General features: G+C 29.0%; 7 protein-coding genes across 9 annotated transcripts; 4 read left to right on the top strand and 3 right to left on the bottom strand.

Annotated features, from left to right (window-relative positions):
* Positions 1 to 335: 335 nt before the first annotated feature.
* On the top strand, positions 336 to 5303 carry LOC108775071 (long-chain-fatty-acid--CoA ligase ACSBG2). Its single transcript, XM_018541350.1, has 11 exons — positions 336 to 393; positions 667 to 874; positions 1142 to 1276; positions 1494 to 1689; positions 1779 to 1880; positions 1970 to 2116; positions 3107 to 3582; positions 3876 to 4090; positions 4571 to 4722; positions 4790 to 4915; positions 5095 to 5303. Exons 1-11 carry the CDS (start codon positions 345 to 347, stop codon positions 5287 to 5289), a joined length of 2001 nt encoding a protein of 666 aa, XP_018396852.1. The 5' UTR covers positions 336 to 344; the 3' UTR covers positions 5290 to 5303.
* Positions 5304 to 6536: 1233 nt separating this feature from the next.
* Positions 6537 to 7822, bottom strand: endos (endosulfine alpha). The gene is made up of 3 exons (XM_018541355.1): positions 7488 to 7822; positions 6888 to 7007; positions 6537 to 6765 (listed from the first exon to the last, which is right to left on the bottom strand). The coding sequence occupies exons 1-3, from the start codon at positions 7527 to 7529 to the stop codon at positions 6595 to 6597; spliced, it is 333 nt and encodes a 110-aa protein (XP_018396857.1). The 5' UTR covers positions 7530 to 7822; the 3' UTR covers positions 6537 to 6594.
* A 1079-nt stretch (positions 7823 to 8901) lies between these two features.
* Letm1 (Leucine zipper and EF-hand containing transmembrane protein 1) lies at positions 8902 to 12722 on the top strand. The gene is made up of 7 exons (XM_018541311.1): positions 8902 to 9153; positions 9724 to 10178; positions 10260 to 10430; positions 10627 to 10941; positions 11076 to 11549; positions 11631 to 12071; positions 12252 to 12722. The coding sequence occupies exons 1-7, from the start codon at positions 9096 to 9098 to the stop codon at positions 12660 to 12662; spliced, it is 2325 nt and encodes a 774-aa protein (XP_018396813.1). The 5' UTR covers positions 8902 to 9095; the 3' UTR covers positions 12663 to 12722.
* A 3348-nt stretch (positions 12723 to 16070) lies between these two features.
* Rala (Ras-like protein A) lies at positions 16071 to 20153 on the bottom strand. 2 transcript variants are annotated; one of them, XM_018541342.1, is made up of 6 exons: positions 20090 to 20153; positions 18644 to 18762; positions 18210 to 18418; positions 17902 to 18076; positions 17252 to 17368; positions 16175 to 16245 (listed from the first exon to the last, which is right to left on the bottom strand). In XM_018541342.1, exons 2-5 carry the CDS (start codon positions 18746 to 18748, stop codon positions 17252 to 17254), a joined length of 606 nt encoding a protein of 201 aa, XP_018396844.1. In that variant the 5' UTR covers positions 18749 to 18762; positions 20090 to 20153; the 3' UTR covers positions 16175 to 16245. The 2 variants fall into 2 exon arrangements, with proteins under 2 accessions (XP_018396845.1, XP_018396844.1); XM_018541343.1 differs by lacking the exon at positions 17252 to 17368 and having other exon boundaries at positions 16071 to 16245.
* Positions 20154 to 20873: 720 nt separating this feature from the next.
* On the top strand, positions 20874 to 21741 carry LOC108775068 (cytochrome c oxidase assembly factor 4 homolog, mitochondrial). 2 transcript variants are annotated; one of them, XM_018541345.1, is made up of 3 exons: positions 20874 to 20949; positions 21132 to 21278; positions 21599 to 21741. In XM_018541345.1, exons 2-3 carry the CDS (start codon positions 21177 to 21179, stop codon positions 21701 to 21703), a joined length of 207 nt encoding a protein of 68 aa, XP_018396847.1. In that variant the 5' UTR covers positions 20874 to 20949; positions 21132 to 21176; the 3' UTR covers positions 21704 to 21741. The 2 variants fall into 2 exon arrangements, with proteins under 2 accessions (XP_018396847.1, XP_018396848.1); XM_018541346.1 differs by lacking the exon at positions 20874 to 20949 and adding an exon at positions 21030 to 21052.
* Positions 21715 to 22152, top strand: LOC108775067 (peptidyl-tRNA hydrolase 2, mitochondrial). The gene has a single exon (XM_018541344.1). The coding sequence runs from the start codon at positions 21736 to 21738 to the stop codon at positions 22150 to 22152; it is 417 nt and encodes a 138-aa protein (XP_018396846.1). The 5' UTR covers positions 21715 to 21735.
* Positions 22153 to 24304: 2152 nt separating this feature from the next.
* LOC108775060 (transmembrane protein 145) lies at positions 24305 to 27097 on the bottom strand. The gene is made up of 5 exons (XM_018541337.1): positions 26493 to 27097; positions 25655 to 26162; positions 25109 to 25246; positions 24771 to 25026; positions 24305 to 24702 (listed from the first exon to the last, which is right to left on the bottom strand). Exons 1-5 carry the CDS (start codon positions 26870 to 26872, stop codon positions 24512 to 24514), a joined length of 1473 nt encoding a protein of 490 aa, XP_018396839.1. The 5' UTR covers positions 26873 to 27097; the 3' UTR covers positions 24305 to 24511.
* Between the last annotated feature and the right edge of the window lie 864 nt (positions 27098 to 27961).

Raw genomic sequence — 27961 nt, 5'->3', positions numbered from 1 at the left:
ATTGCAGAGATAATATAGATATTATAGAATTAAAAAATTCCAAAAGTATTTAAAATTATAATATACTAAATATTTATATAATTGTTAGACTAGAATATGTTGGATTATTCATTAGGCGATTGCAATTCCTAAAAATTTTTCTTTTTTAATAATTACTGATATTATCATATTTTCTTTCTGACCTAATTTCCAAATGGCTATTATTAAAACACGAAGTAAGCAGTGTCACGAATTATTATTAAATTCATCAAAAATAAAATGAGTATCATAGTATTGTAACATTTAAGCATTTTAAGCATATTAACATTTATAATATAAACTGAGTGTAAAACTTGTTGCAGGAGATGAATCAACCAGTCAGGTATGCATCATGTAGTGAAACCGGTCTTGATGGTAATTTTGTCATATATTTAAAAAAATTTTTTTACACAGTAACTAAACTTTTCTCTCTCCTCCAACCTTTCTTTCGCAATTGCCAGTACAAATGTTAGTGCATTATTGTTATTTGACCTGCTTTATGTAAACAATTATTTATAAATTTTCTCTACGATAAAATATGCTTTTTTTCAAAATATGCTCTTTTTTTATCCAGCAATTAATGATTTTTCATAAATTTTAATTTTTTAAATAAAAAAACGTAAATATTTATTGTTGGAACATTTTTAGGCCCTGATCAGGTACTACCTACGGACGCAGATATCACGTATAATGCCGATGGCAGAGTACGAATAAAATTAGATAGCAACAGATTCAATTCACACATACCCGTATCAATCCCTGGAGTTTTGACTAGAACAGCAAAGCTTCACCCTGATCACATAGCGTTGGTATCTAGACCTGATATCAATGGCAAAAGAACCACGTATACTTTCCAGTATGTAAAAAAAAGTTATATCAAGAACTTTGTTTCCTTTACTATTGCAACAAGTAGTATAATTATAATAAAACTTATATAATTAATTTCTCTATATAAAATTTTATAAAACATAAATACCGTTTTATACAGATTCTTTCTCTATACTTCTTAATCTGGTTTATAGAAAAATCGATAAGATCAGCAACTACATTTATTACAATAAATGGCATGTATTATACAATTATTTATGTACAATTTATAAAATTTTGTTAATTTATATTACAGAGAATACGAGTCCACTGTAAGAATCATTGCAAAAGCGTTTTTGAAGTTGGGTTTGAAGCGACATTACAGTGTCTGTATATTAGGATTTAATAGTCCGGAATGGATAATTGCCAAACTCGCAACTATATACGCTGGGTAAAAAAGTTTAATCATTTGTATGTCTATAAACATATATATATAGTTTATATGTATATAGTCTAATTTACATGCATTCACTATTTACATATTCATAATATACATACATTATTATTATTTAGATATTCTTTATATGGCTATATGATAATAAAAAAAAGCGATATGTGTATTTTTACTTTCCTTGTTTTTAAAAAAATACATCATCGTTTCTTTTTAGTGGGATCGCTGCAGGGATTTATGCCTCAAATTCACCGGAGACATGCCAATATTGCGCTGAACATAGTCGGGCAAATATAATAGTTGTTGAAGATGAGAAACAATTGCAAAAAATATTACAAATAAAACACAATTTACCTCATTTGAAGGCAATCGTTCAATATAACGGCATACCAACCGAAAAGGATGTTTTGAGCGTAAAAATTGTTTATTATACTTGTCTAAAGTCTTCTTATTATATATTTTTTTGTAAATATAAAACTTATTATTATTTATTATATCTTAGTGGGACAATTTATTAGACATAGGTAAAAAAGAATCAGAGGATAAATTACTATCTGTGTTAAAGACGATAGGAATAAATGAATGTTGCATTTTGGTTTATACGGTATGTTTAATTTATCGCATTTAATGAAATTATGACTGTTATAGAATATATTTAATATAACATTTTTTTAATTTGAAATCTCTTTATAGTCGGGAACAGTCGGAAAGCCAAAAGCTGTAATGCTAAATCATGATAATATATTGTTCAACGTACGCGCATTGTTACCAGTGCTACGTATGAAAGAAAAATCAGAAGTTACAGTTAGCTATTTGCCACTATCTCATGTTGCAGGACAGGTAAGATATTTCAAATAGGATAATATACTACTCAACAAAATTAAAAAGTGGATAAAATCACTTATCTTACCTTTCCAAAAAAAAAATAATCAAATTTCAAGATTGTATAATTTCGTCAAAAATCATCATAATACATGTGTAAAAAAGCAGTTTACACATGAAGATCTTTTTTCAGATTGATACGTCATACGATTTTTATTTCACTGAATTCGTTGCTTTAATGTTGAGTAACTCAATAAAAAAAAAAGGATCATATGCCGCTCAACAAAAAATGCAAATTGAAAGTAAAAATTCACTTTTTCAAATACTATACCGCATTTGTGTGCAGTTTTTATTTCGCGCTAAGAAACTTTGTAAAAAATTTTGAAATTTGGCGCATCTTTATTTATCTTTATTTATATTTATGTAACTTCATATAAGATATCAGTAGAATCATTTTTTTTAACGGATTAACCTGAAAAATAGATTTTAAGATGTGTAAAATACTTTTTTAAACATTTTGCTATTATGATTTTCGATGAAGTTATTTTAACTTAAAATTTGTCTATTTTTAGAGAGATTTTTAGAAAATAAATGATTCTTTAATTACATAGTGTCTATTTCCGATATATAATTAAAAATATTTCAGTGATATAACACTTAATACGTACAATTTTTTACATATATAAATTACATATGGTTGGAAGTAACACGTTACTTGTAACGTCATTACTTTTTTTAATAACAAGTTAGCAAAAGTGTTACACTTTTTAATTAATAATGTTACACTTTTTAATTAATAATGTTACACTTTTTAATTAATAATGTTACACTTTTTAATTAGACAGTAATAATAATACACTTATATTTTGTTTGTAAGAGTATATAACGAATATAATTATCATCATAATTATCGTTTTAAATACTTCGTAAAACATAACTTCTCCAATCTTGAAACTACATTTAATTATCTATTATAATTAGAAAAAATAATGTTTTCATTAATTTCAGATAGTTGACATCATAATAAACATAATGTTAGCGACCACAGTATATTTTGCGGACCCAAATGCATTAAAGGGTACATTAATAAATACGTTACTTATAGCGCAACCGACTATCTTGCTAGGAGTTCCCAGAGTATGGGAAAAGATATATGAAAAGATGCAAGAAAAAGCGCGCAGTAACGGTGTAATTAAAACCTGGATTGCTAAATGGGCAAAAGCACAAGGTCTTCATTATTACACGAATAAAATGAATGGCATAAATTACAAACATTGGGGCTACGTCTTTGCAAAATGGCTTGTTTTCGACAAAGTCAAGGCAGCATTGGGTTTAAATAAGTGCCATATCTTCGCTACCGCAGCAGCACCCATAAATATCGATATTAAAAAGTATTTCTTGAGTTTAGATATACCTTTAATAGAGTTGTATGGACTGTCTGAAAGTAGTGGACCTCATACATGTATCGACTTTAAAAAATATAGGTAAATTATTAGGTGTACAAATTAGTTCGGTCCGTTTATTGTGTTCAAAAATGCATTTATTTCAAAACAAAATGAATAAACAGATTTATTATTGTCCATCGCTGGTTACTTTTTCCCATCTCTCGGGAAATTTTCGAATTTCATCTCGAAAAAATAACTCGTCTTTGGAGGCGATCATCTTTTGGAAAATGGACCGAACTAATTTGTACTCCCAGTACATCTGCTTTAATTCTTAATACTGAATTTACACAGATGTTTAAAACTTTTAAAATATATTGTTTCTCATATGTTAGCATGGATGGTGTAGGAAAACCTTTACCTGGGTTATATACAAAGCTAGACAATATAAATGAACATGGCGAGGGAGAGATTTGTATAAGTGGACGACATGTATTTATGGGTTATTTAAATGCACCGGAGCAAACAAAAGAAACCAAAGATAAAGATGGCTGGTTCCATAGTGGTGATCTTGGTAAATTTGATTCAAACGGGAATTTATCTATTACTGGTAAACGTTTTTTTTTACGCTTATTAACAATATGCAAATAGATCATATCTAATACTTATTAAAAATAACACTATTCAACAAAAAAAGATACCAGAACCAGACTAGTCATTTGCTGTAGATTTTTTGGATGGACTATGGCCCAATGAAAAATGATAATAGAATCGACATCGATTTCATAAAAATTTCTTAAAATTGGGAATGAAATCAATTGTCGAGTAGACATCGATTTCATTGTCATTTGTCACTGATGAATCCAAATTGCTCTATCACGTCCCAATTTTGAGAAATTTTTAATTAAAATTACAAAAAGAGAGTGTTATTTTAACGTATTTTGGATTTATATATATTTAGCGTCCAAAAACTATAAAAAATGACTATTTCGGTTTTCGAAAAGAATATTTTCTTGTCAAATAATGTGTAATGTTATTCATGTACGTATAATCCCATGTCAGCAAATATGTATTTTTATTTTTTACACAGGTAGAATAAAAGAACTGATAATCACAAGTGGAGGGGAAAACGTGACATCGTACAACATAGAGCAAGCGGTATTGTCGGAATTACCATATTTAAGTAATGCCATGGTAATAGGAGATAAAAGGAAATATTTAACAATCCTTGTCACGCTTAAGGTGCGATGAGAAGACAAAATTAGAAATGAAAATTTGAACTTTTAAATATCTAAGTAATTTTTTTCAGAGTAATATGAATGAAGAAACTGGTGCGCCGTTAGATACGCTAGCACTAGATGTATTAAAATGGGCACAGTCTATTGGTAGCAATGTCAAAACGGTTACAGAACTCATAAACTCTCGTGATGCAGCTGTAAGTTTTAAATACAGTTTTAAATAATTTCAATCGAAATCTATGCTAAATAATTCCATAGTACATAGCTTGATGGAGCCTTAATGAGTGCAAACGATATGATCATCACGGCAACACTCATCTTTGTGTTTATTTAATCTAGATCTTTAAATATTACAAAATATTTCTTGCTATTTTAGATATATGAAGAAATCGACAAGGCAATTAAGAGAGCGAATATGCAAGCTATAAGTAATGCTCAAAAAGTACAGAAATTCGAAATTCTTCCTCATGACTTTTCGATTCCAACTGGTGAATTGGGGCCCACGTTAAAGCTTAGAAAGAACATAGTTCAGAAGATGTATGCTGATTTAATAGATAAAATGTATGAATAAAGTTCTCCACTACTATCATTATAATAAGATTAATTAAGAGGCATGCATTTATAATTATTACAGTAAAAATATTTATATTTTTTTCATATTATACACACACACACACACACACACACACACACACACGCACGCACACTAAATATTTATATTTTTTTCATATTATACACACACACACACACACACACACACGCACACACACACACACACACGCACACATATATATATGTATATATAAATTTATCGTATTTTATTGGTAATATATTTTAATACATACACATATGTTAATGAAAATTCCGCAGTAAATTTGAAAATAAATTTATATTTTTTTAGTTTATCTAAATATAAATTTTTTTGCACAAAAAATATAAAAATATTTTTATCAATTGTATTAACTTTTTTTTATATCAAGATGCCTAAAATAAAAAATGTTTAATAATATTATGATTATATAATGCTGTTATAATGAGAAGTAATGTAAATCATTGTAATGGAAAGGTAAAAATAAATAATAGAAAAGATTTTATAATTGCAATATATTACTAAATATAGTTTACAATAAGCAAAACAGTAGTTATGTTTAAAATTATGTTCATACTACATATTTTTATAGTAAATATGGCTTTTCATAAGAAAATAGTCTTACTAAGAGCGCATCACAGCAGCTTTGGAAATGCAGATCTGTATATCTTCTTACTCTGAATCGTATTATGCACAAATGGATTATACTCAAATTATCGTGATTATATGAAGTTTTCTTTTGTTGTTATTTGTTTATTATTACTCTATTACTTATCCCATATTATCAGTATAAATTTTTACACATGTGCATGTAGAATGCATACTTATTGCTGGCTAACAATGTATTTTAAATATTTGTGCAATTTTATTTTAAATTGTTTAACTGCAAATCTCTCAAATAGAATTATAATTTTCAAGGTAATAAATATCCACATAGCAGACAATTAAGAGGAACGTAATGATATGTCAAAGCTGATACTTAGTTAATTCCATATATAAAACTTATAACATTGTGGCACATACGTATAGAACACTGTTTTCAATAATACTACAGATCCTGTTTTGAAAATAAGCAGCTAAAAATTAGTTGATTTCCTATATATAAAGACATGAGAATTTTATGGTACTGTAAAATATTTTGTGGAAGATCTTCAAAATATTTTTACGCATAAAATTAAACAAGCTACGATCCAATTATTTATAAATGTACCATATTACTCCATCATCTAAAGATAAGGCTAATTAACAATATGTAATTTTTAAAAATGATAAAGTAAGTATACAGATTTATGATGTTGTCGATGTATTGAATTTTTGTTGGATAATAGATGTTTTTCGCTGCGGTACTGTTTCTGGTGTTGGTATAGCATCTCCTGTTGGCAGAACACCAGCTGGCTTTGGCTTGGCTGTAGACTTTTGTTTTGCCATTTGATAATCCCCAGAATCAAAATATTTTTGCTGAAAACATTGAAATTGTCAACCATTTCAAGAAATCAAAAGATTAAAAAGAATACATCATTATGTTTTTGTAAAAACGTTGAAACTATATATGATAATTAATAGAATTGATATATATTTACCCCTTTAGCTAATCTTTTTTGCAAAAATGCAGAATGGCCACCAAATGGTCGACCCGCTGCATTTGGGAACTTTGCTTTTAATTTTTCTTCTTCCAATTTTTCTATAGCGCTTGATGACAGCTATAAGAAAATTGTCAGTGAAGATCTATTTATATACATGTATAACTGTTGTATACAAACAAATCCATGCAAATAAAATTTTCATAAGGATTGTTTCTACTTATACATTTCTTATGTCTTCTAAAATTCATATTAATGTACACAGCACCATATATTTGTTTTGTTGTCATACAATTCTAACATGCTTAGCACAAGCTACAAATAGACGTAGTTATCCAAATATTTACATACAACAGTGCAGTGCAAGAAAGTTAATTCCAGTATAATTAATCACTTGCATAAATGAAATATGCAACTTTCTAATAAATCAAAATATTACTCTCTATGATGATGTTCTGATAACTCATCAAAAGAATCGCCGCAATTTTCAGTTTTCTTAATATATACTAATTTATACAATAGAGGTACACTATATTATTAATCAATCAATTACATCTTCTTCATTAATCGCTTTCCCATTGATAAATTTCAGCAACTTACCTCTGCAGTTGGATTCTGCACATTCATCTGATCGTCACTCATCTTCGTAGATTTTAAAACGCCTCTCGTCAGTGACCGCTCCTCTCCCAACCAGTTACCTTTCGAATACTAATTTCGACACTCACGCATATAACGTACATAAGCTAAGTGTGCGCGACGTAATAAACGGCAGCGTCTTTCAATCGTCAGCCAGATCGGCAGGTCGTTTCTCCGCCGTATTCTCCAGCCGACAAAGTGGATACGTGCACCACAGGAATCCAACGATTGTCAACGTGATTGTTTTCATCCGCGAGCAACAACGGCACGGGGCGTCACATGCAGAGGCGCAGAGCCATATGTTCCCGGTTGAGTTGACCGTTACCGACGTTCGCGTGGCTGGTTTCCATGCGCAGAAATTCAATCCGATTCTCATAGCGCGTCTTCGATTAATGAATGGGCGATTAGTTCAATGTTATGATTGTGATGAATTACTCCAGCACAGAATTGTTATTAATTAGACCAGTGCTACCCCAGCAGAGGCATGCACAAAATTTAAAAATAATTTTGATGCCCTAGAAGGATACACACACACAACCTTATAATGATATATACACATATATAGATATATATATACATATATAGCATCATATAATAGTACTGCTAATTAATCTAAAATATCTATTTATGCCCATTTCTAATGTAAATTAATTTATTAATCTCACGTACACTTATTGTTTTGATCTTTTTCTATTTATAAGAATTAGAAAAGAGTATTAAATAAAACTGAGATTAAAATCAATCTGTTGGTAGAAATTTGCTTATAGACAAATTTTTGTACAGCACATAATAGTTTATTAAAATGTTTTCAAGTAAAATTTCTTTATAATTTATTACAAATTGTTATTTTCTCTGATTTAAATCTTTTTTGTCATCATATTGATTTAAAAATTGATAATTTAATTACGGTTCAATTAGTTTTGCAACTGCTTGGTCGAAAATCATCCATATAATAGCAACTCCGAATAAATTTAATATTTGAATTGTTTGAAGTAATATAATTTATCTTAATTTCGTATTTTTAATTTAATTTTATTATATATATTAGCATATAAAATTGATTCTCTTTTTTTTACTTAGGATTAATTAATAAAGAGAAGAGACATTTTTATTTAATAAATTAATCATTAATTAAATCTTGAACAAACTCTATTTTATCGTCAGATGCTAAACGTTAAATTGAGATCACGTGATTACATTTTTTTTTCACAAGTCTCATGAAATGGCTCCTTAACAATATTCGCAACGCTCGCGAGTATTATTCCATCCTTCTTATCATTAAATATTAAACGCAGCCAATCAACAGGCTTGAAAAGCTTGCAAGCGTATGTATGTACGATTAAAATCGGTGGATGTAATATTAGTCTTAACTTTTTGCCAATCTTTGCCAATCCGCGACAATAGCGCCAGCTGATCTTTGACTCGAGCTCGGCTCTGGCTATGTTCAAAACGAATGGTGGTGTGATGGACTTGACTTGTCGCGTTGTCGCGCGTTCACATGGTGGTATTTACGGCGAGACGACACGAAGGTTCTAGAACATTCCGGATTAATCACGGAGAGAGTGACACGCCATGAATACGTTAATTCACACCAAAATGATTGCCGGTCACGGTGGAGTCATTGTTCGACGTATGTGTCACCGTGCATATTACTTCACGTCTTATTATAGACCAGCGCGATTTTATGCGATAACTTTTTTATAATATTTGTTAAAGTAAAATACCTTCATTATATCATTATATTTATGTAACGACATGTAATATGCACGCCATCGTGAAATTAAAAATGCCTCTCATTTAGAATGTCAACGTCTCCTTGAATTTCTCTATCAAATATTCCATTACTATATAGTTACGTTAAGAAAAACGTGGACTGATAGGTTATGTCCAAGTTTTTTTATAATATAAATTTATATTTCTTAAAGAACGTATTACTTTTTTCTATTTTACGATCATGAAAGATTTTATTATTCATTGTTTATGGAATATTTAATAGTTATTTTAATTTTTTTTCAGTTATTGAGAAACAAAATGATGTTTATTACTGTTAAAAATAACTTCTAATTTACTCTGGGATTAGATAAGTTAAATTGTTTCACTGCGTACTAGTTTATACTAAGATTAGATAAGCTAAATTATTTTACTTCATAACTTCATAATTATTAAAAAAAAATTAAAAACAGCTAATTCTATATTTCAGGGTACTCCCCGTTTAAATTATGGTACAATACCAATCATACGGGTAGCATAGCTCTAATTTATACAGGTTTAAGAGATCCAAGAAGATTATTGCTGGAGCCTACAGTGCTACCAATGTATATTAATGATAAAAGCATGACATGTCTACAAATTCGTACCTTTTACGTAACTCCAAGTTGGAATGGCCAAGAGTCATCATCTAAGATTGAAGAAACTGTAAAGAATATTAAAGAAGAAAAAGAACTTCAAAATAAGGCAGTAGACAGTGTTGTCACAAAAAATAGTGAGCAACAAAAAAAAGCTGTCGCTAAAGTTACAATATGGCAAAAAATTAAGGGCGAGATATTGCATTATTATCATGGATTTCGATTGTTAGGACTTGATATGAAAGTATCAGCAAAATTAATATGGAGAATTTTACATGGGAAAGAGCTTAGCAGAAGAGAGCATCGTTTGGTATATTAAGCACATTACATTTATTATATCAATATGATATATATTAGTATTAAGACATTAATCAATCATATTTTCTGACAGCTGGTAAAAACAACTGGAGATATGTTCAGATTGATTCCATTCTCTGTTTTTATTATTGTTCCATTTATGGAATTTCTATTGCCAGTGGCAATTAAATTATTCCCTGGCATGCTACCTTCTACTTTTCAGACAGCAGTTGAAAAAGAAGATAAACTTAAACAGGCTTTGAAGGTATAAAATATCAGATTTCAAATTCATTGAGACATTAAAATTAAGACATAAAATTTAATAAAAATATATACACATAAATAGAATGTGACAAAAATAATATATATAAATGTCACATAAAATATTATAGTAAGTTATATACTTCTACAAAAGCTTAAATATTATTTTAATAAATATTTTTTTGTTTACACAAATGCAGGTCAAGATAGAAATGGCGAAATTTTTACAAAAAACACTGGACGAAATGGCATTGCAATCATCAGATCACAAATCTGAGAAAGCTAAAGAGTTTGCAGAATTTTTCTACAAAGTACGAACAAGTGGTACTGTTGCTACCAACGAAGAAATCATGAAGTTTAGCAAAGTTTTCGAGGATGAAATTACTTTAGATTCCCTCTCACGACCACAACTAATTGCTTTATGCCGTGTATTAGATGTACAAACACTTGGAACTACAAATTTTTTAAAGTTTCTACTTAGAATGAGACTAAGAAGTCTCACTGCAGACGATAAAGTATGTATTCATGAAGTACACTTTATTTTTTTTATGTAAAATTTTTTTCATATTTCTCTCACTCACACACACATATACACCTACATACATAAACACATTAAAATATCAAATCTCTTTTTTTTCGATAACAATAGCTGATTGAGAAAGAAGGAGTTGAAAGCCTAACTAGGGCTGAATTGCAACAAGCTTGCAGAGCACGTGGTATGCGTGCTTATGGATTACCAGAGAGTAGATTAAAAGAACAATTATCACAATGGTTGGATTTAAGTTTAATTAAGAAAGTTCCACCTTCTTTACTGTTATTATCACGAGCGCTTATGATACCAGAAGCGATGCCTATGTCGGACAAGTTAAAGGCAACTATTTCGGCCTTGCCTGATGCAGTTGTAGCACGTACAAAGGGTGCTATTGGCGAAAAAGAAGGTAAAGTGGATCATAGGACTAATATCGAAATTATTAAAATGGAAGAGCGTAAAATTGAAGAAGAGAGAAAGGAAAAGAAAGAAGCTGAACCACAACCATCTATTCCGGAATCCAGTACTAAAACGGATGAAATTACTACCACTGATGTCAAAGTTTTGGAACAAGCTCTGGATTCTATTGGCAAAGTTAGTAAATAATTAAAATATGCATGCTAGTAATTCTTTAATATTTACACAATTTTCAATATTATACCATCTTATTTTTAGGATAATAAAACTATGGCTGTAGAGAAAGAAGAAATCAAGGAACTAAAAGAAGAAATGGCAGAATATCAGGAAGATATTAAGGAATTGTATCAAATTAAAGCTGAAGCAAAGGGCCAAACAGATATAGAAAATATTAAAATATCAAAAGGCGCTAATAGACTATTCAAGAAGGTAAATAAAATGATTTCAAAAATGGATGCCGTTTTGTTGGAGCTTGGGCAATCCGAAAAAAAAGTTAAACAAAGAATCGAATCGTTGGGTCCTAATGAAAAAAAGGATGCTAAAGATGTTGAAGAATTAGTTAAAATAGATGAGCTGGTTGCAGCCATTAAACAAATTCAAAGTGTACCCGATGAACATCGTTTAAAACGCATAGCAGAAATTTTAGGAAAAATTGATGACGATCGAGACGGTGCAATAAAAATAGAGGATGTATTAAAGGTATAGGACAGATTATAAATTTTTATTAATTACAATAAGAGTATTATCCTAAAAATATGATAATATAATTGAAAATTTTGTAAATATTATATATGAGCATGATTATACACAATTTTATATTATTAATATTATAATTATTTATTAATAAATTATATTAATTATATGATGTAATATTTACAGGTTGTAGAATTAATAGGTAAAGAAGATGTTAATTTAAGCAAAGAACAAGTAAACGAATTAATAGAGTTAATGGACAAAGAAGAAGTATTAGAAGTAGAAGAACAAATACAAAAATCGTTGGAAAAGGATTCAAAGACCTCCCAAACGGAAGAGAATATGAAAGCTACGCATAAATCTACGGTTCCAGCTACACCGGTAACAACTGAGCCAGGATTTGGTAAAGAGGAGTTAGTAGATGACTCTGTCAGAGAATCCAGTAAAACCTATGGAGATCAGAATAATGAAGAAGACAAGCAAAAATCAACTGTCGTTCTTAAAAGTAATTCCAAATCTGATGAGATAAAAAATCCTCCTATTACATCAGGTGTTCAATCAACAGCGAAAAAAGCAGAAGGTTCTAAACAACTGTGATTAGCGCACAATGAAATATAAATTAGTATATATAATTATCAGCAATATTTTTACTGAAATAATGTTTGATATGGATCTTCGTCTTGTGTGTATCTCACATATTTTTTTTCTTAAAAAAATTTTTAATTTCTTTAAATAATAATATAGTAAAAAAAATAAATCTTATATTGACACAAGGCACAAAGATGTCATTATTTAAATGGCCATAATTATTATTGTACATAGAAAAAAATATATATTCATATAAATAATACATTAATCACTTATATTTGAGTAATATTGAATATTGTGTAATATTGATTTCTAATGTTTTTTATTATATACACACAAAAACCCGAAGTTTCCCATTGAAGACTGTGCATTTAACAGCATCATTTATTCTGTTTTATTTTCATAATAATATACTTGTGTTGATCATAAATGCATTGTTAAAATATTTATTCTGTAATTAATTGTCGATATTATATATTATAATCTTAAAAGAAACGAATAGAATATCGTTAGCTTAAATATTGACAACAAATTATAGATGTATTAAAAATGTTTTCTACTATAATCTTCTAGACTTTCAATGAGTCAAGAAGATAAATCATTCCAACTGTTTTAATGCCGTTGTACACTTATTGATACGCTGAGCATATATACCACTCATTACCTTGTAACTTCAATATTGTCATTACAAAGTAATTGATTGTTCAAAGCAAGATAAATGTACGGTAATTTATAATTTTATTTTCATTTGTGAAAAACACAGGGAAGCAAAAAACAAAAATATAATACTATTTGTGCTTTGTACTACGTAGAAAGTTAAATTTGCAAAAAAATTCTGTTTACCATCTTGTGTGACAAGATGTTACATTAATTTTGGAAGGACAAGAGAAATATTTATTGCATATTTATGTTCTTTATAATGTTAATTGGACGAAGATCATCTAAATGTATTATAAAGATATGAATTCAGAAAGAACATTCAGAGTGATCTATTTCTTTACTTCTGCGCATGAAAGTCTACATATATATATGTAAGAAAATATATTATTTTTTTAAAATTTTATAGGATGCTGTTTCAAAAGAAATAAAATTGTGAAATTAGTATCCTACAGAAGGTAGTTTTTATAAAATTATTGATATTGCTGCATCGTTTTACTTTATTTGTTCTATTTCCTACATTTCATTACTTCTTTGTATTTGTTGGAAAATAATTAATTTTGTGAAACAAAAAATTTAATTTTGGTATATACATCCAACAGTTATAAATAAATATAACATATGCTATGAAAAATTATTTCATAGCTGTCACTTTACATGTAACATCATAAAATGAAAGTATATTTATAAAAAAAAATTATTTGTTGTAAATATTAAAAAACATATTTAAAAATATTTTTAAAAAATTAAAAATATACATGAATATGCTATATGATAAAAAATTTAAATTGTGTACAATTGTTAATCTTAAATAAAAAAATTGTATACTTTATATTTTTGCTAATAATTAATGTATAACAGTAATTTATGTGTAAGACTATTTCATTATTGAAATGTGAAACTAAATTATTTAAAAATCATTTATCAAAATATAATAATATATTAAAAAAGATATATTAAATATATATCATATGTTTTAATAATATTAGAATTTAATATATACCAATATCTTTTATTTAGGATTGATTAATCTTTGGAATAAAAATAAATGGATAAATAATGTTCAATAATAAATCACATCGGTATTATAAAAAAAGGCGTTTAATGTATGACAAAATAGTAGATTAAACATAGAATTGCAAAGATAGATATAGAAGTGTAGATAATGTGTCATATATTGTGTATATATATATATATATATAATATATGAATATCTGAATCTAAATGTTATAAAATTTTTTTCTAAAGAATTTTAAAGTTTGATTGACCTCGTTACATTAACAGTGAACACTTAAAAGGCACAATCAACGTCAACAGTACAAAAGTATCAAAATTAAATAGACAAATATTTCACCTTTCTCTCATAAGAAAACTACTGTAACATACGCATTCTGTGAATTTTAATGATCATTCTGCAATACAATTCTCAAGTCACTTTTTCTCTTCGGTTAAAGCTGCATTAAAATTGGTTATTTTATCTGTATAAATGCGCCTCATAGAGGTAGAAGTTTTTAAACAGGTGACTTAATTAATTATGTGAAATAATTATACAATCAGTCTCTAATATTACAGTCTAATATGTTAAACATAAAAATTCATTTTTTTTACGGCTTTTTTCATGGCTTGATATTTCAGATGTGCGAGTAACGATGAATGCTAAATGCTACTCTAAAATAAGCCACTGAAAATCTATTATTACTACATAAATTTTAAATTATAATAAATCAAATTGTTTAATAAAACCTTCAATTTTAGTGTTATAATTTATACTTAGTTTTATGCTTAATTTATACTTAACACTTAAGTTTATTATATTTGCACGCAAAATGCGTTCACTTTTATATAATAAAATTTAATATACAACAAAGAGAAATAATTATTAAAGTATAACCGTTATAAAATTCACTCACACGTTCGAGATATCAAACTGTTACATTATAAAATGCTAATAAAAATAACTATATAAAATAAAAAAACATAGCAGATATATTAAAACTATGTGAAACACATATATATGTATGTATATTTAATAATATATAAACAAATTGCTTACAAATTACAAGTTTTTGTTACTTTACAGTGTTACGACTTTAATGTATCTGAACTTTCTTCACTATATCAATAATTAAAATATGCAAAAAAAATATTGAAATTCATTCACATATCTCCATAATTTTGAATAATTTTTGAATTAAAGAGTGCTGAATTCATTAAAGGTTATAAATAAATAATGCAAAAAGTAACTAAGAATGCAATTATTTTATTTTAACATGAATGTAATTACATAATTTGCATAATCGGAAAAACAAAATAAATAATCTTCATAAAATATCTACCACGCGTTTACATTTGCAATCATCTCAAATATATTCATATCAATATCACTTATGTTTCAGCACTCTAAAGACAAGTAATATTGCAAATAATCTTGCAGTCTTTCCGTAATGTTATACTATTATAAATGTTAATAAATTTTGTTTTCAATTCAAATGTCTTATATGTTACATAATACGTAATATAAACTAGAAAGTAATTAAAATGTATTGCTATTAAACCTTTTAAATAGTTTTATAAAAAACAGGTATAATATACACGTTTTTGAAATATATATCAATTACTATATATAATACATATAAATATATTACAATAAATTGTATAGTATATCTTAAGTTTTAGATATATTTGAACAGTGAAGATTAAAAAGCGTTAATTCACTGTAAAGTATCAGAAAACTTTCATTTTTGTATAAATACAGTTCTCTTACACTTAGCTTTCAATTATATAGGAGTTGAACATTCCATAACATAAGCTACATATTGTTTTATGTTTGTTATAGCAAGATGCAGCACTTTGTTTCCTTATTACGTTCACTCCCATCTCCTTGGTTTTCCTGTGCCTTGCGAGCAGCAATTGCTCTCATTAAATCAAAGAATACCTGCAATGTGGAATAAATATCTTCATTTATTTCTATGTAAACTAATTTTTTGAAATTATATTAATGATTAAAAATTAAAATATATATTGTGTGTAAAAAAATATATCAAGATAATATTACAAGTAAATTATAATATGCAATTATTTAAAAAATGTATTTATTATAATATAATCTTTACCTACTAAAATCTCTTATTAAAATAATTTTTGTTTATTTATATATCCAGTTAATGTTTTATTAAAATATTACGAATAAAAGAGTATTATATACAAAACTCAATTATTCTCAAAATTGTTATATTACCAAAAATTACATAATTTCGTACAAATTAACAAGATATATATTTTTATTTTAACCTACAGTAATAATATGTCTCAATTAAAAATAAAATATTTTATGCTTTTTTCTTTCCTTTTAAAATAATCACTAAGTATTTATAATACAAACAATTCACACATATGTCATAACAAAACATTACAACACAATGTAATTAAAAAAAAAGAAAAGCCTATACATGCTTTGCATAAGCTGTGATAAGCTTCCCAAGTAAGTGTATCATTTCACATTTATTTTGTAAATATTAGAACAACTTCTATAATAAATATAGAATTTGGGGATACCTGAAATACGGATATAAAGCAGAGTTAATAGAGATATGCAACAAAATATAAGTAATTAAATTTATTATTTTCTTAGAAAAATCATCACGTAATACTAACTTATATAAACATTTTTATTGCATATCTGTAACATTGAGTATGAAAAGCGCTTGCATTATGCAAATACACTCTATTAGCATTCCCTATATATTATACACTGATATAAACTATTAGCAAATTCAGTTGGACGCACTAGACGCATATTAAAGCCATCGTACACAAATAGACACAAAGATGTGTTTATGCAATCGAAATCGCTGTAAAATTGCCCAAGACAGGAAATGCCACCAGTTTTAATAATTTATCAAAACACAAAATAAAATATGGTGCAAGAAAAAACAGCAAACCTATAGAATAATGCACTTCTTTTTCTTCCTCTTGGTACGGTCTTTACTTCGACTATTGCTTGCTGATTTATCTTCAATTTTACGTGACCTTATTTCACGCATCAAGTCGAAAAATACCTGCAAATGTGCAATAGATGCTGTCTCAAAGCTTTAAGGCATATAAAATGTGCATTATAAAATGAATATCATATTTTTCATATATGTAAAAAAAGAAAATGAGAATTGTGCGCATATAAGCAATAGCACAATAAATGGTGATATAATAATGTATATAAATATACATAGATTGCAATTAAGCCTATTTAAAAATGCATATTTCGTGCAATCAATTCATATGCGGTACATTACATTGAGGGTAAAAGTAAAAGCAACAAGAAATATATATGTAAATACATCTACTATTTTTGATAATTTAATTACATTAATATGAATGTATATATGTATGTGTATATATGCTCGATGATAAGTGTACTAAAACATCTAGTTTAACAATACTACCACAAAGACTATCTAAAAAAAGTTAATTCCACAAGTTTCTTATTTTACTAAAAACAAAATAGAGAAAAAAATCAGAATCAAAATCAGTTATTTTTTTAAAGTATATATAGTTTTTAATAAAATTAAATAAATATACATAATCAGCATTTTACCTTGTCTACGTTTTCTTTTGTTTTAGCGCTTGTTTCCACATAAGGAACGCCCCATTGTTGAGATCTTGCTTGAGCTTCGGCTAAACTAACCTTCCTTTTTTCTTGTAAATCACTTTTATTCCCCACTAACAAAAATGGAATGTTCTCATCATTTTTTACCCTGAGAATTTGTTCTCTATAGAAAAGAAAAAGTTTTTCTATTCATGTGGAATAATCAGATAATACATTTATAATTAGTTAATTATCATACATTAAATTTTTCTTCAATAACATAAAACTAATGATTAGCTCTATCAAATTTTACTGACCTAAATTCCTGTGTAGCTTGAAAGCTATCATCTTCCGTTATCGAAAATACACAGAGAAATCCTTCCCCACTACGAAAATAATTATCTCGAATCGCTGCATAATCTTCTTGTCCTGCAGTATCCAGGATATCTATCTGTACCTCTTCTCCATCTAGTACAACTTTCTTTCTGTAGGAATCTGCTTTTGTAGGCTCATAATCTTCAACAAACTAATTTGTGAATATTATGATTAATATTAAATATCTCTTTCTAATATAATATTTAAAAACAAAATGCTTAAAGTATAATAATGTTGTTTATCATGTCAAGTATAAGATACTTGACATGATAAAAATTATATATTTTTTTGTTAAGTTGATAAAAATAAACAGGCATTATTTATATTTAAAACATTTCACTAAAATAATATTAAGTTATTTTATTTTTTATTTTACCTCATCATACATGAATTGTAACGTCAAAGCAGACTTTCCAACACCTCCACTTCCAACCATTATGACCTTATGCATTGCTTGAGTAGCTCCTGGCTTCTTCGACATTTTTAGATAATTACCTTCAATTAAGATAAAGTGGTCACTAAATATATATGCTGTATCTTAAAAATGTACAATAATAGAATTTTGAGCTTGCAAGATTCAGACTTTATAAACATAGATATACTTGTGATATTATTTATTCATATTTATTTATTATTAATTATATTATATTTTATAAATCTTTTATAACAGAAATCTATATTCCCATTACATGATAAATAACTGTAACAAAACTGTAATTGCATAATTATGTACATACATTTTTGTACTTCTTCGAAATAGGGATTTTTTCTGATGGTTATCTTAATTAAAGCAGAGCAGAAATAACAATGGCAGGATGTGAGAATTATGTTGTCAGTGTGAGAAATCTAAGCTAAGTAGTTTCATATATGTATGTGTTCTCAGGTGTTTTATATCATACAAATCTATGACACTGTCTATATTTCAAACAGATAATTTAGTATATCAGGATATCAAAAAAAAACAGAAAACTTTTAGTATTTGTATTTTTCCTTAATTATAAGTTTATTCTAATATTTGTATTGTACACTTCTACCAATTACATTATACACTTCATAAACATTTTTTAATAAATATATTCTTTTTCTATACATATAGAAAATAATTAAGACATTAACATTACAACACAAATAAGAAATTTAACAGTTGCTTTTAGTATTATGGCAAGTAATATCATACAGAAAGAGAGAAACAATAATCCAGAGACACTACTGTAACAGCAGAAGAGACAGAATCAAACAGAGAAAAGAAGAACAGGAAACTTACTTAATCAAAATAAATTATACGCCCATCACTCAACACATGTCGTTCCTATTCAAGATTCGCCCACGTGAAAGAATCAAATAGATAAAAATAGGAAACACATGAAAAAGAACGAAAGAAACTCGAAGGACACTTCATAAAAGGCATAGATATATATCCTCGTATTGTGACAGCGCTTTAATTTACTCTACCTCCTTTTCTTTTCTTTTCTTTATCCCATTCGCGCGAAGATTCCCGATATACGGATGAACGTGTATCATAAATAATTGCAACGAGAGATACGTAAGAAACCACAGAAAGAAGTCGCCGCGCCTCAATCGTCGCGTTTATCGAGCGACACTGACCGAAAGCAAGACAAGCCGGAGATTGTCGCGTAGTGTAACATGAGTAATCGAGAAAGGCGGTGCCGCGCTATTCCGGAGGATAGCGCGGATGCCGCAAAAGCCGCAAGTCGCTGCGTCGTAGATGTCGGGAATCGTCGGACGTTTTGCGCGGAGGTGAGACTACACCCGGACCGCCCGAATGAAAGCGCGATGACGAAGACCTTCCTTCGATAAATACCTCTGACAATCACGCAAATCGGGAGTGGCTGGCCGTTCCGTGATCTCTCGCAGCCGTTACACGCGTTGGTTTACTTTCACGCAATCGGATAGTTGAATAGTTCTGACGGTCAAGCGCCGGCGGCGTCTCGATCGCCGTATCTATTCGCGTGAACTTAGCCGATATGTCGGTCAATTTCATGGTTTAAAAATGTATATTTAATTGAAATATATATATATATATATTGTATACGAATATGTATGTGTTAATTTTTTTTAGTCACTTTTTCATTTTACCACTTTTCATAATAAATCTTTCATATAAAAACTTTATTTATTCATGTCGATTATAACTCTAATGCGTGGCGCAACACGGCACAGTTTTTGAATAAAAATTCATTCTTTTGATATTATAAATAGGAAGGCCCGTACTTTAATTTTGTCTAAATGTTCGCGCGTTATGTGACGCACGTTGCCCATCGAGTATATAATGAATTAATTTTAAAAATAATCAGGATGCTTTCGTAGTTTCACGTCATTATTTTCAACAAATAATAAATAATTAAAATAATAGTAATAAAAATGTCTCGAATAATCAACAATCATGATATACAATATTTACAATTAGATATAAGAATAAATATACGTTCCTACAATAGATCGATATCTCGATATGCGCCAACTTCACATCATCATTGAAGTTGCACATAATACGCACATTACTCACGTAATTGTAGTATTTTTAACTATCTACTGTTAGTATGGTAATTTGATATGGAAATGAAACAAAACTGTTATTTGTTAGAGAAATTTACAGTCGTGGTAACAAACGTTGATATTTAAAATTAAGCATGATTCCTCTCAATCATCCATATAATCTAGGTTAGTTTACTCAAGTTTGTTCAGAGTATTGCTCTGTATTGCTCTCAAATCTGTTCGAATCTGTAGACCCGGCAGACGGATAAAAATATATCTCGATCGCAAAGTAAAATTAACCTCTGTAATTTTCTATATGTATGTATTCAAAATTATTAAAAACAATGTTTTATTAATAATCGTTTCAGCGTTACAATTCAAATTTCTTTCCATCTAAGCACTGGTAGATCGTAATGACCACATCATTGAATACTGGTACTGAGAAAGAAATTGAAGATCCCGTTGAGCGGATATTGAAGAAAACCGGTTGCATAGAATTACACTATCAAGTTCAAGTATGTTTACTTATAACTGACTAATACCTGTTTTTTATTTTACTCATGTAGAGTAATTTTAATCTTTGTTCAATTTATTCTTCATCTTCTTCTAATTCTTGGAACTAGAAAAAGATGAAGAGTTAATCAAACAAAGATTTAAATAAAACTTCAAGGACTTCAAGTAAATTAATTTCAATCAATGATTGCTATGAAGTAAATATTCTGATTATGTTCTTCTTTTATTTAATCAGGAGACGCAGTAGTGTCTCCGGCCATGTTCAAAAAACTACTAGTTAATTTAAAAGTAATGATTTATTTAATAAATAATAACTTTTCAGGAGTGCATAGCAGAGCATCAGGACTGGAGAAAATGTCAAAATGAAGTAAAAAAGTTTAAGGAATGCATGGCTAAACATACAAAGCAGCAAGAACAAAGATATTAATAATACTTTGATTAAAAAAAGATTATGAAAAGATGAGGTCAGTGATAAGTAAATATATAAAATCTTTCCTACCTCCTGTTTGGAATGGAGAGAGCTGTAAAATGGTAATAGTAGTTCGGTCAGATTTACCTATGGGAAAAGGTAAAACTGCTGCTCAATGTGCTCATGCTGCTTTAGAATGCTGTCGCCAAACCCTCAATAACAAAAAGAAGCGATTAATGTTTGAATCCTGGTTACAATGTGGACAGCCTAAAATTGTTGTTAAAATACCAAATGAGGAGGAGCTATTGATCTTAGCAGATAAAGCTAACCGCGCTGGTTTAATTACTGCTATAATAAAAGATGCTGGTTTAACTCAGGTGAAACCTGGTACAATTACAGTTATTGGTATAGGACCTGGTTCTAATGAAGCTATCGACAGTCTTACATCAAAATTAAGATTGTTATAATTTTATTGCATTACAACATACTATACATTTATATAATTTAAAAAAAATAAAAACGTTTGTGATTTTGCATTTTGTTTATATTAAAGAGCAATCTTCATCTTAGCTTAGACTCGTAGCCTTTTTAATTTTCATTGTTTTTGTGAAAATTGAGTCTCATTGTTGTGAATCTATTTTAAAAAAAATATTTGATTTAAAGTTTTTAATATCAAAATATACATCAATCTAGAGTAAATAATAATTTTCTGACGCTGTTAAAAGAATAATACATTTCTCTAGATAAGATAAAAATTTCAAAATTAAATAACTCTACTTTTAGGACATGTAATTATAATAAAGTTTCTTAACTTCTATATAGTACTGTATTAGTGTGTGTATATATATATATAGAGAAAAATCATATACATATATATGTATAATAGGGAAATAAATTAATTTTTAACTGTAATTTAAATTGTATTTTGTAATAAAATGTTACTTTTGTTATTGAAGAGGTTTATATCAACTGCAAATATACAAAAAAATTCAAATCAGATATATAAAACAATTATTATTATTATCAAGTTGTACAATACATTATCTAGACTGGCAAAAAGATTAATTAAACAAAGTATCTTGCTTGTTGGACACTGTAATGAAACGTGATATAAAAATTTCAATATATACTAAAATATTTGCTATAATACTACCTCCTTTGTATATCTACAAAAAGCATCTCAAAACACATATTTGAAGACATACATACTTTTGGAAATAAATTGTGTGTGTGTGTGTGTCGCGCGTGCGCGCATATATATACATATTAGAGACATTCATAGAAGTATAATTTGTATAACATGTTTAAATGTGCTCTTCAGAAAAATAAATTTAAAATATAATTTGAACATAGATAATACTATAAAGAAATAAAAAGTAGATTATATTAAACTACTTTCATTGTAGTGGATATTAAAAATAAAAATGTATCATGTGAAGATTTTATCGATCCCATAAAGTATACATATTTTGATCATTAAAATATTCTTAAGAGGTTATACATACATAATCATATTATCTAAGTTCTTACAAGATTGAGCAATAATAATACAACAGAAAAACGCGTGCTTACAGCATAAACATCAGATCATATTTTAATTTTCTGTATACAATACTTATACCTATTTAACAATGTGCAACTAACATGTAAATTCGAATAAAATTGGAAGAATGTTATATAGATGCTCTTCATGTTTGTGTATGTGATCATTATTTGTATATACACATTTTGTCTATTTAATAACAAATCTGAATTAATAATATATATAAGTTTAAATTACATATATTTAAAAAAAATCAAATCTTTTTATAAAATTTAGAATAAAATATAAAAATGTTCTTATACAAAAACATACCAAAACTTTATCCAATTTGTAAATATTTTTCTAAATTATTAATGGATCCTTTAATTTCAAACATTGTCTAATATATTTTTTAACAAACTTATAAATTTTTTACTAAAATTCGATTAAAATTAACCAAAAGTTTTAATTCTGTTTTTTTTTTTCTAAACACTAAATGCTCAAAAATTATTGGCATCCTAATAAGATAAAAGATTCGCAATTTTTAAATCTTTCAACTAGAATCGAATTATGTGTTACGAAAGTTAATAAATATTTCATTTCTACCATTCAAGTGCACATTGTAATATTCCTAGTATGAAATAGACATGAAATAATTACAAGATGTAATGAATCAAATAATAGCATAAAAAATGTATATCTTCTTAAGAGACTTATGTACAATATAATTGTTTTTTATAAAATTAAAATGATTAAACTAAACAAAAATTAAACTATAAATTCAATATGTATGAATATGATATGAGTAAGTAAAATATAGTTTAAAAAATAAATATTAGAAATTGTTTTATATATATATATATATTATTTTTATGTTTATATATACAGTAATTGTCTGAATATTAGGAATATGTAAGAATATGTACCAATGTTATAAAGATATATATTATTCTTCGAATAGATAAATACTTAATAATTATGTGTGTTGTGTGTGTACATATAAAATTGCTGATATAATTAATACTGATTATCAATTTATATATTAAATAAAAAATTATGTTTATTCATAGCATACTCATATCATACTCATTTACTTCTGTTGTATCGTGTATTAATTTCATATCACATGGCCAGATTTGACAATTGATATATCCCTAATTGTATGATGTGCACAATATTTCAGTTCTGTAGCACATATTAGAGTACTATCCATTCTATTAGATTGACGTTTGGCAAATGTACATCACATCACTTGTAATTAAAAATGTCATCAATTTAATATTTATACTTGCAATGGACGAATATTAAGTAATTATTTTACCGACATCCGGCGGTTCTACATAATTGTTTAATACATGCGGCGCTTCGTTGAATTCATCGAGTTCCTCACCATTATCCGTACCTTGCGCGAGTAAAAAATATTGTTCACTTCTGGTGGGCCATAATAAATGAGCCATTACACAATAAGCAAAACAATCTGCTGAATATGTTATACCTATAAATTGATGATGTGTTAAATATGAAATACACCTGATGAAAGTTAATTTTACAAACTTTACTCACCTAATAACAACTTAAACCTCCATAGTGCGCTTATTCGAAGCGCTATAAGTGCTATAATGGGTAAATATATAAACCAAACTAATGATGATGCACCAAAGTGAAGGAGAAAGTTCAATTTTTGAGTATTATGCTCATATGCCATGGTGTTTCGAAGTTCATATACAAACCATACCATTATGGCACTTCGAAATAACAATATAAACCATCCTGGCCAAGTTTGATATTCATCTATGTCTTCAATAATATCAACCTCTGTCTGAAAAAATAAATTCATAACATGAATTTACGCTTACTGCAACTTATGAACAAGATATACAAAGAACAAAGAAAATAGTTACCATGTTCCATACATATAATAAAATGTGCACAACCCCATAACAGAACCATATTGCAAACACCAATGGCTTCGATGTTAATTCTATTCTTGTTACTGCCCATCCTTTGGCAAGTAAAAGCAATAATAACATAAAGGACGTCTAAAAATAAAAATAATTTAACATTAAAAAATAACACCAAAAAATTATTACTCAATTTTAAATTTTTAGATGGACAGTATTTATACATCAATTATTTATATACAAGATGTTTCATAATCACCATGCGATATTTAAATAATATATTCTAAAGGAGAATGAGAATTTCTGATATGAAAATGTTAAAACAGAATTTTTTAGTCTCACAGAGTACGTTATTAATATATTAGTGGTTGTGTGAGGCCCTATATACATATATTAAAAACATTAAGAATAAATATATTTAGAAAAAAGCTAATATCATATTTTTAATAAATTTAAAAAGATTAAACAATGTTATATAGAATATGTTAGATTATTTAAATTTAATGAGTTTAATAATATTTGATATCTACAAGATGTTTTCCTTACCCGTGATAGAATATCAAAAATATCACCTGCAACTTCTAATTGCTCATAGCCTACTCCATCTAGTGTAAATTTCAACACGTGTATCAAGATTAAACATACTGCCACGAATTCTAATAATAAACTTGCAGTGAACAATCTTGTTACAGGATGCTTTTGCAATCTTACTGCATACAACTGTAGTGGTACCAATATGACGTAACACACAAAAACTAGCAAGTACATTTCAATGGTTTCCTGTCTGTCATATGAGAACTGATAAGTCAAGCTGTCTAGGCCACTGACGTTTGGATTGCCGTTTACTAGCCAGATGTCATATTCTAATTCATCGTGCCTGCTATAATATTCCCATTGGCAAGTTGTTTTGTTCCTATAACATGCCACCAAGCTCATGTACCAAAATCGTGGTTGCCAGAAGTCCTGTATGACGTATGTAAATTGATGTCCCTTTACGACATTCCATACAGAATCCTCGTCTGGGCATATTTTGTTTCGAGAACATGGAACTCGTCTTCAAAATGCAAATTCAATATTAGTTACTTATATGATATGGGATGCTTTCCAGCAAGAGACACAACGTAACACCAATGATCATTTTTAGTTAACAGTGACAGGTAACAAGGATGTAACGATTCATAATATGTTACAGTATAGCTGCGTTCCATATGATAATGCTCATAATGCTCTTGAAATCATTTCATTCTTATTGTTTATCAAATGTTAAATAAAGATAAATTATGCTCATAAAAACTGCAAATGTCTAATGAAATGCACAATCTATGTTATCTATACAATTGCTGGAAAGCATCAATAATGTGACCGATTGAAACATCAAACATACCTGAGGAAGTCCTGACCCTCCTCGTTGCAGTCTGGATCGTAGGAAGTCTTCTTTAGGGTGTTAAACATGTAAGCGCACGCGGCGCTCTTATCCGTCAGCGTGCGATTGCCGTAATACTCGAGGAAGTGGCCACGGTCGAGTATCGCCAGGGTGATCGGTACGTCAAAGTCCGTTTTTGCGGTCACATTGCCAAATATGTAGCCATGTGAGTCCTTTTGCCGGTGACGGTCGGTCTTTTGGAAGCCGAACTTGATGAGAAACCGAAAGAACTCTCGCGTGTTGAACGTGCCGGTGATATGAGTAGAATGCCCGTAGTCCGATCGCAACGACAGGCAGAGCAGCACGCAGAGGACGCGCACCAACCGTCGACCGGCGGTCATTTTCTTCCAGGGTGGGCCCAGCCTCCGCTGATCTCGTTGTTCGTGATCGAGCCTCGCCTCGCTTAACCACGTCGCGCCTCGTGTCGCGAATTGTCAGGAGCCATCGGACACCCTCAACATCTTCCTGCGCGATATCGTACACAGCTGTTGCACGACTTGCACGGCTGCACGCGACGCAGATTCTTCCCCATCCCACTCGCGACCCTCATCGACATCTCATCGAGACACGACAATATCCTCCCGGAAGCATCTCCGTTCCGACATTGTCGCTGCGCGGCGTTGTCGCCTCCGGCGGTATCCGCCAGGAGATAATTGTCGGTTTGTCCTGCACGCAGAGAAAGAGATAGCCGTTAATGATGCCGAGTACCCTTACTCTCCCTTGCCACTTTGAACTCGCCTTTTCCTATCGATTTTCCCCACCCAAACAGACCGTTCGCGCTCCGGCTGCTCGAAGGAGAAACTGTCGCTTCCCATAACATCGTCCGGTGAAAACTTTCTTTGGCGTGCGCGCGATCCCTTCGCGATTATCGTAATTATTTCTTACGAAATAACAAAAGAAAGTTTTAGTCCATTCGATGCCGGTGGAATACGTTAATTCATTACTTCGTTCTTTTGAGAACTGGGTAATTTCTTTTGCCGAACTGCTAAAAATGAACGGAAATATAGTACAATGACGAGCATGCATTGTCGCGTGCAATTTAATTCGTTATTAAATTACTAATTATATCAATAGCGTCCGCTATTAATAATAAACAAAACCTAATCTTTAGTTACGACATCGCAACTTCCTTATTTTGTAATAAAAATGTTACATAAAGTTACGAAAGGGAGATGTGTAAAATGCAAATATTTCTTCTAAAATAAGGATGATTTTATACATATTGAATTTCTTATTGAATATATTCAGACTTGGCACAAACATCGGAACAGTTCATTTTGAGAAGTTTGTTTGCGCCATCTTGTGACGAGACGTCGTAGTATCTTTTGGCGGGACGCGTTGCACCCAAGAGACGCCATTACGAGCATTACGACGCCTAAGCTGCAAAAGCGCGCCAAAACTACGTTACACGTAACAAAGCATTTTAACAG

Source organism: Cyphomyrmex costatus, unplaced genomic scaffold (assembly GCF_001594065.2).
Source record: "Cyphomyrmex costatus isolate MS0001 unplaced genomic scaffold, Ccosl1.0 scaffold281, whole genome shotgun sequence".
Lineage (NCBI taxonomy): Eukaryota > Metazoa > Arthropoda > Insecta > Hymenoptera > Formicidae > Cyphomyrmex > Cyphomyrmex costatus.
This window is presented reverse-complemented; position numbering and strand designations above follow the sequence as displayed.

What these genes read in the sequence shown, in the direction of transcription:
- LOC108775071 (XM_018541350.1), top strand. Translation starts at nt 345, where the DNA reads ATGAATCAACCAGTCAGGTATGCATCATGTAGTGAAACCGGTCTTGAT. An exon ending in GTTGCATTTTGGTTTATACG is followed by an intron (nt 1,881 to 1,969) that starts GTATGTTTAATT and finishes ATCTCTTTATAG; the next exon opens with TCGGGAACAGTCGGAAAGCC. An exon ending in CAATCCTTGTCACGCTTAAG is followed by an intron (nt 4,723 to 4,789) that starts GTGCGATGAGAA and finishes AATTTTTTTCAG; the next exon opens with AGTAATATGAATGAAGAAAC.
- endos (XM_018541355.1), bottom strand. Translation starts at nt 7,529, where the DNA reads ATGAGTGACGATCAGATGAATGTGCAGAATCCAACTGCAGAG. An exon ending in TGCAGAATCCAACTGCAGAG is followed by an intron (nt 7,008 to 7,487) that starts GTAAGTTGCTGA and finishes ATTTTCTTATAG; the next exon opens with CTGTCATCAAGCGCTATAGA. An exon ending in AAAAAAGATTAGCTAAAGGG is followed by an intron (nt 6,766 to 6,887) that starts GTAAATATATAT and finishes CAATGTTTTCAG; the next exon opens with CAAAAATATTTTGATTCTGG.
- Letm1 (XM_018541311.1), top strand. Translation starts at nt 9,096, where the DNA reads ATGAATACGTTAATTCACACCAAAATGATTGCCGGTCACGGTGGAGTC. An exon ending in CGGTGGAGTCATTGTTCGAC is followed by an intron (nt 9,154 to 9,723) that starts GTATGTGTCACC and finishes TCTATATTTCAG; the next exon opens with GGTACTCCCCGTTTAAATTA. An exon ending in CTCTGGATTCTATTGGCAAA is followed by an intron (nt 11,550 to 11,630) that starts GTTAGTAAATAA and finishes TCTTATTTTTAG; the next exon opens with GATAATAAAACTATGGCTGT.
- Rala (XM_018541342.1), bottom strand. Translation starts at nt 18,748, where the DNA reads ATGTCGAAGAAGCCAGGAGCTACTCAAGCAATGCATAAGGTCATAATG. An exon ending in TACAATTCATGTATGATGAG is followed by an intron (nt 18,419 to 18,643) that starts GTAAAATAAAAA and finishes TTCACAAATTAG; the next exon opens with TTTGTTGAAGATTATGAGCC. An exon ending in CAAGCTACACAGGAATTTAG is followed by an intron (nt 18,077 to 18,209) that starts GTCAGTAAAATT and finishes TCTTTTCTATAG; the next exon opens with AGAACAAATTCTCAGGGTAA.
- LOC108775068 (XM_018541345.1), top strand. Translation starts at nt 21,177, where the DNA reads ATGACCACATCATTGAATACTGGTACTGAGAAAGAAATTGAAGATCCC. An exon ending in AATTACACTATCAAGTTCAA is followed by an intron (nt 21,279 to 21,598) that starts GTATGTTTACTT and finishes ATAACTTTTCAG; the next exon opens with GAGTGCATAGCAGAGCATCA.
- LOC108775067 (XM_018541344.1), top strand. Translation starts at nt 21,736, where the DNA reads ATGAGGTCAGTGATAAGTAAATATATAAAATCTTTCCTACCTCCTGTT.
- LOC108775060 (XM_018541337.1), bottom strand. Translation starts at nt 26,872, where the DNA reads ATGACCGCCGGTCGACGGTTGGTGCGCGTCCTCTGCGTGCTGCTCTGC. An exon ending in GAGGGTCAGGACTTCCTCAG is followed by an intron (nt 26,163 to 26,492) that starts GTATGTTTGATG and finishes TGCATTTTGAAG; the next exon opens with ACGAGTTCCATGTTCTCGAA. An exon ending in GAGGTTTAAGTTGTTATTAG is followed by an intron (nt 24,703 to 24,770) that starts GTGAGTAAAGTT and finishes ATCAATTTATAG; the next exon opens with GTATAACATATTCAGCAGAT.